Raw genomic sequence first — 14,303 nt, 5'->3', positions numbered from 1 at the left:
AACCACATAATACATGGGTTTTGATCTGAGATCCTGTACCGCAAAATAAACCTAATATGACAAACTTAAAGACGTCTTTAATTAGGCCTAGTTGATGTGAATTTGTAATCTGACTTCTAACACTTCTAACACTTTTAACTTGGGTATTTTATTGAGCATCATTCTACCATAAACACAAAAATATCACAACGAAGAAATAATGCCTCCTTAAAGAATCATGTCTTAGACAAAGTGTCTATTCTCCCCACTGCTTCTCTGCGTGTGATTAAACATGCCAGTTGAAATAGGCCCCTTACAAAGTGCTTGAGATACTGTAGGTCTATCCAGGGTCCTTCAAACATAACGTAACATGACGTAAATAGAGTATGTTAGATATGTCAGTACAACCTCATTATGCAAGGAATCCTGTGAAATAGTTGTAAGCTAACCAGTTGTTCTCCTGGTACCGTTCTCCTGGTTACAAGCAAATTGATTGATCTTCTCAAATCTCCATTCTGGCTTTGTCTGTAACGTAGATATCTAAACACAGAATAAACTGCAATGCAATGCCAACCAGATTTGTGGTTCAGCTGTTTTTCTCCACTCGGAAAACAATTTGGCGTGTCAGTTCAGTAGCCCATCCCTACCCTAAAAACATCACATTACATAACATTACATAAGCGCCTTCCATGTTGCTGGCCTTTTTGGGGTTGGAGCAAGCTTCCGGGGCCTAAAGGGGCAATGAATCACCTGTTTGTTTAACCTAGCAGTTCTCTCTGTGGCCCAGTTTGGTTCCCTTCGGCAATTTGTGTCCAGACAGCATAGAACATCATGACACACAGCACTATCGTATGCCAACTGCAGTGAGGTGAAAACAGTGAGGGAATTATATTGGATTCATAGCTTTTGGTGTGAAGTCCTGGTAGGAAACAAGCAGATGGCGATGGTCCTAATAGGGCACAGCCACACCCCTTAGTTGTATGATAGAAGCCACTCATATGATCATCAAAGCTTGGGCACAGTGGGTGTTCAGTCCCATAGAGGCTTATTAGGGGATCTGCACCGATTACCATTATTGTGCCTGTGTGTGTGTATGTGTGTGTGTGCGTGTGTGAAAGCATGATATCCATGGTATAAATGAGATCAATGACGTATTCAAACACTGCTGATGGTGGCATTGGTGGGTATAGGCCTATAGCTATAGTAGGATGAAGCTGTGTTCGTCTGCACTGCTTTCCTTGGTTGTTGTGTGCATCTCCTTCAGGAAATGGTTAAGATACACATGATGGGATGGAATTTCTCCAGTAATGTCATCATTCAATACTGCTGAATTGATCCAAACAAATTACTGAACCACTGAGGTGAATACAGGTTTTGCATATTGTCTTTGGCTTTGCATGCAGCCTCAAGTCTCTTTTTGTTGTATGCTGCTGAAATGTATTTTTGCAACCAATGTCACAATCGTTGCAATTGACCATTACTTGGGTTCAGGTAATTGATTGAAAGACAGACGAAGATTTTTTTTTTATCCTATTGATAAATTCAAAACATTCTTACAATACAGTAGGCCTACACTGCATGTCTCTGCAGTCTCCACCATGTTTTCTATGATCATTATCACAACAGTCAAATACTGTATAGCCTACATTGCAGAACAATATTTTCTCAATTTAGTCTGCAAATGCAGTTACACACCATACGCTTTCATATAATGGCCTATCGAATATACCCAACTCTATGCAATCTAAGTTCGATTATCGGACGTCGAAATTATGAAAAATAGGGTACTGCATTTTTGACGGAGCCCATCAAAAACGGCAATGGTCTTGTTTTTCCTTCATGTGACGACGTCAATGATTCACCGCCCTCCAAATAGGCCAACACATGGACTACGCATTAAATAAATCTCAATGTCACCCAAAATATACACTATTCGTTAAGGTCAGATGGACATTCTTTTGACAAATAACAGGCTCATTTGACGTATCGGAACCATCAGGTTAACTGATGGCTACCTGAATTCACGACCTTGCTGGCTGCACCTACCAGTCAATCGACGCAGTAGGCTACATTTACATATGAGATTCCTGGTAAATTGGGCAAGGTTCGCTCAAAATATATTTTTTCCGTTTAAAATAATTTAGAAAAGCATAGAGACTGACACGAACGAACCCACATTCCATCCTCCATTCCATCCTCTTAACATTCGCATCAGGACCACTCTCGTTTCAGATCGCGACGCAGCCCAACCATTGTTATTTACACACTGCAGACATTGCGGAAAAGCAGCAGAAATAACAGTCCAATATTTTAGCTATAGCGCATAAGAATGCATACATTTCAAACAATGGCATACAAGCTTTAACATTTTGTTCTTACCTCATATTCCGAGCCGTGTTGATTTCAATAGGGCGTGGAGTGAGAGCGGGTCTCCGTGGGAGGGATGCTGAATTCACCATCGACTGAGTCTGATGTCACATGTCTCTCTCTCTCTCTCTCTCTCTCTCTCTCTCTCTCTCTCTCACTCACTCTCACTCTCACTCTCTCTCTCTCTCTCTCTCTCTCTCTCTCTCTCTCTCTCTCTCTCTCTCTCTCTCTCTCTGCATATATTTCGTCAAGGTTTTGTTTTAATCTACCTAGACTACCTATGCATTTAGGCCAATACGATAATTCAGTTTGGAGACATGTGGTTTTCGAAAATGTCACATGTGAGAATTAGTCTTCACATAAGAAAATATTGATTTAACCATTTTCACTTTTCTGTTTTTTCAATCAATTTAAGTTTGTTTGTAAATCAAATTAATGTTGTAATGTTTTTGGGGGTATAAGGTATTGTACTAAGCTTGAAGTTCTCCAAGAATCAATGAGCATATAGGCTACTGTAGCCTATCATTAATTGAAATTACCATTGAACAGCAGTAACTATTGCAGATTGTACCTTTGATATTATTATGTTATCTCGTTCTTTTCTCTGTCCTCATTACACCGCTGGAGGGAGACAAAAGCTTGTCTATAAATTGAGAAGGAGTGTGTGCTGGCTGAAGTGTGAGGTTTGATGTTGTCAAAGGATGTGAAAAGACAGTGTCAGTGCGTGCAATAAGTTTGGCAATATGCTACCTGTCAAATAGCAAATCAAACACATAGACACACAGACAACACAGATATTAGCGAGTGCCTACGACCTCACAAATTGCAAGGGGGCATGGTGATCGTTTTTTGGTTGTGGAGTTAGAGAAAAGAAAACAAGATGACAAGGAAGAACTAAAGTGAGGAAGCTCAAGGAGAAGCTGAAGGAGAGCGGGGACACCTACAGGCGGAAGATGGAGAACAGCCTGCAGGACAACAAAACCAGTTCTTCAATAGGTTTGACTCGGGGGGGGGGGGGGGGGTCAGTGACTCCCTCCCCTCAGCTCCACCAACGACTCTCCACTCCGTCCTCCTTCTCCTTCTCCTCCCCCCAGCTCCTCCGGCCCTGCTCAGCTACCGGACCAGCCCCCCTCCCCTCCCCCTGCCCTGTCTGGACCTATTCACACTTCTCACCTACCCCTTTGTCCCATCCAGTACCCTCTCACTTCCCTCTCCCTCTCCAGCCCCTCTGACTCCATTCACACCTCCCCTCCATTCACTCCCCTCCATTCCCCTCCTCCTCCTGTCAAGGCTGCGGGCCCTGACAGTGTGAGCCTGAGGGTGCTCAAAGTCTGTGTGGACCAGCTGTGTGGAGTACTCCAGTACCTCTTTACATTTACATTTATGGCATTTAGCAGACGCCTTTATCCAAAGCGACTTACAACAATACATTTGTTTAACTAAGTGAATCATCTATCCAACAGTCATCATAAGACAAAGTAATCAATGCTCACACCAGGGGCCAAACAGCAGAGAACTGGTACAGGGGGGAAGTGGGGGTGAAGAGGTCTCAAGGGTTGGGGTTAGGGTTAGTACAGGGGGGGTAGTGGGGGTGAAGAGGTCTTTAGGAGGGACTGTTAAGATGTAGCCTGAAGAGATGGGTTTTCAATCTACGCCGGAAGATCGGTAGTGACTCTGCAGTCCTGACAGTGGTGGGAAGCTCATTCCACCAGCGGGGCGCCAGGACAGTGAAAAGCCGTGACCGAGTGGCGTGGCTGCTGCATCTGCGTAGAGGCGGCGGTGCCAGGCGGGCAACCGAGGTGGAAGATCGGACTGATCGTGCAGGGGTTTGGGGGCTAACCATTGCTTACAAATAGGGAGGGGCTGTTCCCGCCCGGTAGGCGAGCACCAGGGTCTTGAATCTGATGCGAGCTGCTTACCGGGAGCCAGTGGAGGGTGTGGAGGAGGGGCGTGGCATGGGAGAATTTGGGGAGATTGAACACCAGACAAGCGGCAGCATTCTGGATGAGCTGCAGAGGCCTGATGGCGGAGGCGGGGAGTCCGGCCAAGAGTGCGTTGCAGTAGTCACAGTAGTCACAGTAGTCACAACCCTGCACCTTTCCTCACTCTTTTCGCTGCAATTGGAATTGCAATGACAATTCAGAATAGTGTCTCCTCTTCTTCTTGTATGTACTTCTAACTGAAACAATGATTTTTAACTGAAACAATGTATTAGTTACATGACTTGAAACTCAGACAAGGCTGTAATGTCAAACAGGACATTTACAAGGGAAAATAATCACAATACATGTCAGAAACGTTTTTACACACAAAGCTTCAGTTGCTTAGGTCGGCTTCCAGCATTGACAAATGCTTATTTGCAGCTGAGGCAGCAGGTAGCCAATTAGCAAGTTGTAGGTTACATGCCCACAGCAAGTGGTAGACGCCCAAGCAATGTCCCAAACATTTTGGAAAAGCAAATTCAGGCAGAAGGGCAGGGTCTTCTCACAGACTGCCAATGCATCATAATTAATGACATAGCCGGCTTCTGAGCGAGCACATGTGATTCTCATATACTTTGTGTTTGCATTTGGGCGAGGCATCTTTTCCTTGCTCCTTTCGTTGAAGCGAAAAGTGATGGGGCAGTTCTTAAAACAAACATAAACATGGTTCGTTCAATTAAAAAGATACAAGATAAATGATATAGGGGGGTACACCAACCAGCATAGGACACAGCCCCTTCATTGTCGACAACATCAAAGTCCCTAGACTATGAAGTCAAGTACGGAGTAGGCCCTACTACGGACTTCGAGGCTAGTGATGTAGGCTATAGTTGATTCACTTTAGACAAATATACTTATTGTAAGTCACTCTGGATAAGAGCGTCTGCTAAATGACAAAAATGTAGGCTAAATGTAAATGTCTTGACTGTTTTGTTTTAGAATGGAGCAGAATTAATAGTCTCAGTTTATAGAGATGCTAAACTCAGAGATGAGTTGAGAGATTGATTAATTTAGTTTTTTCAGTATTCTCTCAGTCTAACTTGATCATTGATGAATAGTAAACTATTACTTTTCTAGTAGGCGATGATGACAGGAATGCTCTATGGTCGTATATTGCCAACACAACCTACTTCAGTACCATGGACAGCTACCGGTGGGATTAAACGTAAAGGTAGGCCTATAGTGAGAGAACTTCCACTGTGGAGAGTGAACAGTATAATGCTATACAGTAGGCTACGAAATCCTCACGTCAGCAAATATCACACTATACTGTACAATTTATTGGAATGGAGTGAGAAGTAGTAGGCCTATGAGTAGGCTATAAGCATCTGCGCCTACCATAATGGACCTATTCTGAAAGAGAAGCTTAATTATCTCCGTTGTTCACTGCTCAGCTGACTGATGAAGCGCACACATGTTCAGAAACAGGCTCCCAGCGCAATATGCTGGAACTGCCCATCGCTTGCGTCAGTGTTAGATGATCGGATCTAGCTTTGTGTGAAAAACGTGAAAGCATCAGGAGTTTCGAATCGGAAAAAACAGCTAGGCTACAGAGAGAACGAGCGTGAGTGTGTAGAGAGGAGGACCATTTGGCGACTACAGCGCACACTACAGCGGATGCAGTACATGTAGGCTATTGTACACTGCTAGGATGATGACTCAAGCATCGATTTGTACAATTACTTTTTTTGCATGTCGGCCAATGTAAGAAATCCTTTTCATTACAACTGGGAACGTAGTGACTTAAGGTATGTTCACGAATTTCAACTTAAAAACAAGCGTATCAGACGCTCTTCCATTCCTTAACTCCATTCACGTTCAGTGTTATTAGTCGGAATGTTTATTTGTCATAGGTTATAGCTAAAATGCCAATCATGTTTGTGTGAATACCTGGCTGCATGCCTTTGTGCGTAGGATTGGCTTGGAGGCGCGGCGCTTCCAGACGAGTTAATCATCATATCATAAAGACAAATAGGAAGTGTGTATCGACAAACTGTGCGCGCATTTGTGTTCTAGATGTGTGAGCAGATGGGGAGAAATGATATCACGCCGCTAGGCTATATTTTTTCGCAAACCAGTCACACGATCAACTTTGGCAAAAAATTTTGCTTTTGCCAAGACATGCTTATCCGGTATTAATTGTTTATTCCCCACAGCTGTCCGTTCAATTCATCATAACCTGCAGTACAGTATATATAACTGATCATGGTCTTATAGCCTAAATCATGCTTCCATAATGTTTTTAGGTACGATAATCACACTCTGTAGCTACAATGTGGGGTGTGCTGTGTGCAGTGTGTCTATTCATTCATTCATCCCACAGCTGAGGTGCTTTAATTTGATTCATGATTCGATTTAAATACCTGTGATTGTCCAAGAGTATAGCTACTTTATCTACTAAATATAACATCGTGGATAATCGACAATCTTGTTGTGTGGGCATGTTAAAAAAAGAATGATGCTGCTTTGACGTAGGCTGGCTGTAACAAACCCACGTTTTTTGTTGTACAAGAATGCTATAGTGACGTACATGATATATTCATGTTAGGAACACTCTGCACACGTTTCCAATGTGGCTTATGGCCTACATTCATTTCACATATATAACAGTAGAAGGTAAAGTAAGCCTATACTATGAAATTTCTCTGGAAACATGGTGTATGCAATTCAGGGTCTGCAAGGGAGCATTACAAAAAATGTCCTGTGGTGTGCTAGAATAACAACTCAATTTAAATATTCTACATTGAAAACCTATAATCTATTTAATTCATTTTTTATATATCATTGTGATAAACAATCTGCAATTTCACTACAACCATTTCTGAATTTCAAGTAGCGGCAGTGGTATGTGAGATGTATGAAATATGAAATACGGTAGTAGGGGAGACACCATGAGCAGGTCAGCCACTGTTACATGTACAGTAATGATAAAGTAAGAGCCAGATTCTAGTAGTGAAGGGCTAGTGAGGAAGCGGGGAACTGATAAGAAAACGTGTCAGGAATTACTGGAGAGTTTAAGTGTGATGGTTTCATGAGCTTAGAAACCCAGCCCCAGTGGAGCAATATGTCTGTGCAACACACACACACACACACACACACACACACACACACACACACACACACACACACACACACACACACTCAGACTCCAGTGCTGGGACCATCTTTCTCTCGGCAGATGATAAACTGAGAATGCTAGTGGATGGATAATGGATATAGATCCTGTCAGCAGCACATTGCACATTAATCTTCTCCAATGTCCGTGGCACACTTTTCTATGGAGGACCACCATCATTTTGCACGGCAACAACTGATTCAACTTTCATTTTTTCACAGCATAATGTCAGCTCAAGGTGTATGATAGAGCAGCTGTTCTGTCTCCAGACTTCTGATACAAAGGAGTCTGGCATTGCGAGACTAGATGGTACATCTCAATGTTGAAACAAGCACTAATACAAGTACTCATAGTCACCCTCATTGGTGGTCAAGATTTTATCATTTGAGGTGATGATATCTCCCTAGATGTATTTGTTGAATACTACAATGAGGTGCTATAAGCTTTGGGCTGCAGAAAGCTCCTACGGTACAGTATACCAGCATTGCCTGACCAAGTTCAAAGCCATTACTAGGGTTAAATGGATGAGTGGAAACTTTTTGTTTGAGAATTGCAGATAGTTTTCACCACCCTGACACAAAGGGAGTTCACCCAAATTACAAAATTACATATTTGTTTTCTTACCTTGTCAGCAGTCCATAGACAAGGACATCGTTCAACATACTCTCTGGGCTTGTTTATGTAGCCACTCCCAAATTCTGCTTATAACCAAAACCCAATGGAAGTTGATACCCTAAATCAGCATGTTTGAATAACCTAATATGTTGCTTTTAAATGTCACTAAATATCCATGCTGAATCATTACTTATGATTCATTTGGTAGTCTGTGACAGTGTGAGCACCTGCCAAGACCCTGCCCTTCTGTCTGAATTTGCTTTTTCAAAATGTTCAGATGTTTCTGGGCATCTGCAACTTGTGTGTGGCTCATTGGCTGGCGACCTACTGCCTGGGAGCTGCAAGCATGTCTTCGTGCTGGAAGTCGAACTAAGCAATGGGAGCCTTTGTGTGCAGATGTGTTTGTAACATGTATTCTGATGATTTTTCCTCGTAAACATCCTGGTTGACATTACAGCCTTGTCTGGGTTTTGTTTTGTGATTGAGGGGATTTTTTTGAAATTTGAAAAACGACTGCACTTTCAACCACACAGGTCATGTAACTAAGACATTCGCTGGATAAAATGTGAAAATTATTGACAGATTCATTGTTTCAGTTAGAAGTAGTTTACATTGAGCAAGGGGAGGGAGAGAGGAGGAGACACTGACATGTCATTGCAATTCCCATTGCAGTCAAAAGAGGGCACAATCCTGCATAGGATGCCTTAAAATCAAATCTTTTCAGAAAATTTTGGATGATTCAGGCATGAAATTTCCAACAAACTAATTTGAGGATATGTTGACTTCCATTGGTTTTTGGTTTGAGTTAGCAGGAGGTGAAAGTGGCTAGGTAGAAAAAGGTAAGGAAACAAATAAGTCATTGTATCATTTGAGTGAAGTATCCCTGGAGGATGGAAAACATTAACAACATAAGTGTATCTGAGTAAGTGTGCGTATGTGTGTCAGCTCAGGCACCTACAATTTTCTTAAAGCACTGTGTGTGTCTTCAGTATGAGCTGATCTTAATCATGTATGGTACCTTGGACCGTCATTTCAGCTTTTGGCTCCTGCATTCACCGTTGCGCTGTGCATTCTCCAGGGTGTTGCACACACAAAGCTTAAGACAGTGGAGAGGGACTCACCACGCTGTGCCTGTGGGAGATAGCAAAAACAAGTCTGCTCCCTTTATCTGGGCTATCACATGCCTGCTCGAGACAATAGACCCAGTCAAGAGGTGTGTGTGTGTGTGTGTGTGTGTGTGTGTGTGTGTTGCACAGACAGATGTGAGGAAGCTGTCTGTGTTCACTGTATTATTTGTAGGATTGTCTCTCCTTCCCTGCTTTTGGTGTTGGTGGAGTGATGAGGTACGTGGTTTTGGTATATACTTTAGAACCATGTGGTGCTTTGTGATTTTGAGTCATTGCATGAAATACTGGTAAGCATTTGGGCATTGATTCTATGGGACTAGGTTACCAATGACCTGTGTTTCTCACGGTTTATAAATAGTGTGAAAGTTGCATGGATGTACGGTAATGGACTTAATGTTATGTGTAATTAGTTATAGTTTTGTTGATCAATTCATTGGTGATGGATGGGTCTTGATTGATGGGTCTAATGCTTGAATAGTATAACATGAGAGTCCCTACTCATTCAAAGTAATTACTTTGATTTAGCTCAGTATGGCTCGTGACTTACGGATATAAATCTAAGTAGTGGTTTACAAAGCATGACAATGATTGGAATGACCACAGGTGTTAGAAAGCCATGAGTCCAGACGAATTTGATGTAAATCTTTTTCTGTTCTGGAGTTTCCCTTAAAAAATAAGGGAAAAAAGTGACATACTGTAGAAGTGTAAGGCTGTGGGTTATCAGTCTAATGATAGTGATGAGCAGACAATGTGCATAGAGGCTCCAAACTATAATGGTGTGACTTCTGCATATTACGGGATCAAAATAAATAAAAAGATACACGGATGCTATACGATGCGCTTTACAGGAAAACCATCTTTGCGCCTAAACTGAATCTTCTACCCCAAACCTCCTCACTACAAGTATAAGAGCCAATTAGATTACTCCCTAAAGTAAAGGTTTACATCATGCTAAAATAAAAGTCTCTTAGAGGTATCCCATTATATAAGGGTCTCACAGAAGAATGTGGGCATGTTGCCATGGTAATCGCATGCTGACAGGGATGATGACATGTTTGTGCTCCCGTACCCAAATAAACAAGTTAGTGTTCTCTCTTTTTCTCTCTCTGTCCTCCTCCTCCTAACCCCATCCTCCCTCACTAACTCCCCCTCTCTTTCTCTGTCATAGACTTTCCTTTGGGTCCTGTTACCACAGTAACCAGAGAACTCCCCTGATCCATTGAGAAAAAAACACAACAGAGAAATCCCAGAGCTGTAGAGCCAGGGAACAAAACACACACACAGCAGGGAATAAGACACACACATAGACACACAGACACACAGACACACAGACACACACACACACACACACACACACACACACACACACACACACACACACACACACACATTATAAAGAGTACACACTCACCAACCCTCTCTGCCTGCTGTTGTCAAGGCCAGTCACTAACACTACAAGATACACGTATTAGATACTGGGAGTACGTTACAAGACCTTTGATTAGTCACTCTAAATTTGTCACTGCAGGAGGAAGATTGACGTCAAACCGAGGGACTAAAAAAGCTCATGCACTGATTGGCACAATCTGTGGAATCAGTTTGGATCATTTATGGTGTTCTAATCTTTTACATAAGACTACAATCTTGATTCATTCACTTTTAACACTTTAGCAGTGTCGATAGTATTTAGCTAGATAAACAAAAACACAAACAATGTCATAGGTCCTTATTGCTTTGCATATGATGAGGTATGACAGTTATACTGTATTACAGGTATTTACAGCTTTTTTAACCATCAATGCAAAAATACAACAGTTCCATCAATACAAAAATAAACTCTCAATATGAAAAAGACATTACATGATCATCACGATAATATTCTATAGATAACATATACAACACTCCAATGAAACCCAGATACAACAAATGTGTCTAGGCTGTCACTACGCATGACCATCTAAGGCAGTTAGATATGGGTGGAAGTCTGGAGGCGGAAGGAATCCCCCTTGCTGCTCCACAGAGTCATCATTAAAACCCTTTGTCTGTGGGTGGACACACCACTGGTCACCAGGGGGGAAGTGACAGAACACCTCAAAGAGCTACCCCCCCCCTTTTTTTTTGTTGCACATACAGTAGTAAATGTAAACCCTGATATGAATAGAATATGTTTAAACAAATGTTTTGTGTGGGTCATAGCTATAGCAACATGTTTTAAAACATGAGCCCCTTTAAGCAAAATCAGCCATTGGCATTAGCAAACTATCTTTACTGTTCATGTCAATTGCTCATTATATAGTAGTTGGTGAGACAGAGGGAGCATCTAACAATATACCAAAAAGAAATACAAACAATACATATTACATAAATAGTAGCTAGATTAGGCTGGTGATTTTGAGCTGATAAGTCAAGGTTATGATGGTGTGGTTACCCTCTCTACTCATGCCTGAATTAATGCATCAGATGCCCGGTGTGCCATGTGAGACAGTGGCAGGTGTTTGTGGTCATGGCTGGCAGAGGCAGCAGCACCTCCCAAAACCCACATGCAGAGAGGACTGCTGTCTTCTTAGCAGTACTGTGGCATACTTACCAAAGCCTAGTCTCTACCCACAGACGATTGTAAATGACAATACACTCCTTCAGTTCTGTGGGGTAACAGCTATTGATGTCCCGAAAAATTCATGCAAAATGACTGGGGGCACTGGATTCCAACACTCCTTGTCTGAGGTACAACCTCCTCTCACCATTAAACCCACATTCTCTCTTAACCCTTTCAGATCTAAAGACGTGTCGAGGCAGTAGGGACCAGGACTTGTTTCTGGGCCAAAGAGTAAAGAGCACAGAACTCCGAAGCTGCAGTAGGTAAGATTGTTTCATTATAGTTTGGTGAAATTGCCATGACGCTTTGTCAGTGATCAGTATGTAAAATGTAAGATCCAGCTTCTATGACTGCCCCCTCGCTTTGCAATCGTTCTTTCAAAAGACGTCTGCGCTCCTGATTGCTCCAACTAATCAGGCCAGCTCTCGGCGAGGAGTCTTCCCTACTAGGGAATAATGTGCACGAATAATTCAATATTATTTGTATATAATTGTTTTACTTTATTACTTAAAATTTCTTAGGGGTTTTGTCTGCAGCCAGAATGCATGGAAAGCTAGAAAGAGAGCATTTTTTTTCTCAGAACAATTGATGCTCATCTATGTACTGTAGGTGCACATATAGTATATGAATGTGACAGCAGCACTCCTACTGGCCTTCCCATTGGTAGATGCAACAACTTGTCAGGCTTATTCAGGTTGTAGCCCCCTATCCATCTTCTCCACACCTGAATACTTATATCCCACCGCTCGACCACACCAAGATGAATGACTCACTAATCGAGTCTGACCATAGTGCTGATGGCAGCAGATACACACACGCACACGCACACGCACACGCACACGCACAGGCACAGGCACAGTATATAGCACATGTCCATTGTCACACAAGCTCACATCTGAAAATACTTCACTTAGCAGCTAGGTGAAGGATTTCAGTGATTCAAATTCAAATCATAATTGATCATTTCATTGCATATGTGCTGTCACATCTCTAAATTGTATTGCATATAACAAGGCAGCCCCTGTAAAATGTTAAATCCCACAAAAATGGCTTTGACGGTAATCTGCTGGGACCCTGTTTCCCCACAGCTGTGATAGATCTGAGAGAGTATCGATCAACAGCCTTTCCCGTGTCTTGTTCAGATTAATGATAATCTATCGTGGCTAGCCACTGTTTAAAGGGACCAGCTTGTTGCATTGTTTATCTCCATTTGGAGGTCACTGAGATGTAAGCCATTATAAATGCTTGCAGATGCTTGTAAATGTTTATAAATGCTGAAATTCAAATATATTATGTTATCACTTATTCACTAGACTGAAAGTGAAAGTGAAAGTGAAAGATAAAAAATACCACTGTGGCCAAAAGAAAAGGAAAACCAATGCAAAGAACAATGGAATGGTCATTATATTGGTTCTACCAGTCATATACAGTCCCTGTATCTGTAACATTGCTTCACATAACATTGTTTTTGCTTTAAACCTATAACATACAATGATCAATACTGGTATTATTTCTCTTATATTTCTAGTTCCTAGGTAATAGAAGATCAGGAGGACTCCAACTCCCAGTGGCCCGAGATGCCGGAGCAGAGTAACGACTACCGTGTGGTGGTGTTTGGCGCCGGAGGCGTGGGCAAGAGCTCCCTGGTCCTCCGTTTCGTCAAAGGCACCTTCCGAGACACCTACATCCCCACAGTGGAAGACACCTATCGGCAGGTGATTAGCTGCGACAAGAGCGTGTGCACCCTCCAGATCACTGACACCACGGGCAGCCACCAGTTCCCCGCCATGCAGCGCCTGTCCATCTCCAAAGGCCACGCCTTCATCCTGGTCTACTCCGTCACCAGCCAACAGTCGCTGGAGGAGCTCAAGCCCATCTACCAGCAGGTGCTGTCCATCAAGGGGAGCGTGGAGGCCATCCCTGTCATGCTGGTGGGCAACAAGAGCGACGAGACCCAGCGGGAGGTTGAGACTAAAGTGGGTGAGGCCCAGGCTGCAGCGTGGAAGTGCGCTTTCATGGAGACCTCTGCCAAGATGAACTACAACGTTAAGGAGCTGTTCCAGGAGCTTCTGACGCAGGAAAAGAAGAGGAACATGAGCCTGAACATCGACGGCAAGCGCTCGGGCAAGCAGAAACGCACTGACAAGCTCAAGGGGAAGTGTAGTATCATGTAAGGAAGGAGAGACTGCTTCGGAGGTTGTGGAGAGTGCTTTTGAAAATACTTGTTTCTAGGGGTGGGTGATGGAGGGAGCTGGGAAGTGAAGATTAGAGGGGACAGGGGGGATCTTTTGTGTAAGATTTGGCTATTCCAAAAGAGGTGACCCCCTCCTCCATCTCCATACCACCACCCTCCATCTCCCTATCTCACCATCCACCTCCATACCACCACCCTCCATCTCCCTATCTCACCATCCACCTCCCTCACTCTGCTTATAACCAGGAATCACCCAAGGCACAGTCAACCCATTTTGCCCGTTTTTTTGTTTTGAGGTTTGAACTCTAATGCCCTTAAGGAATCGAAT

At 42.9% G+C, this 14,303-nt stretch overlaps 1 protein-coding gene across 1 annotated transcript; it reads left to right on the top strand.

Annotated features, from left to right (window-relative positions):
• Window positions 1-13,358: 13,358 nt before the first annotated feature.
• Window positions 13,359-13,955, top strand: diras1a (DIRAS family, GTP-binding RAS-like 1a; the record flags this gene model as incomplete). Its single annotated transcript, XM_083671434.1, has 1 exon — window positions 13,359-13,955. The coding sequence occupies one exon, from the start codon at window positions 13,359-13,361 to the stop codon at window positions 13,953-13,955; it is 597 nt and encodes a 198-aa protein (XP_083527560.1).
• Window positions 13,956-14,303: the final 348 nt, after the last annotated feature.

Source organism: Argentina silus, assembly GCF_951799395.1.
Source record: "Argentina silus genome assembly, chromosome: 6".
Taxonomy (NCBI): domain Eukaryota; kingdom Metazoa; phylum Chordata; class Actinopteri; order Argentiniformes; family Argentinidae; genus Argentina; species Argentina silus.
The sequence above is the reverse complement of the archived record's forward strand: the minus strand, read 5'-3'. Positions and strand labels throughout refer to the sequence as shown.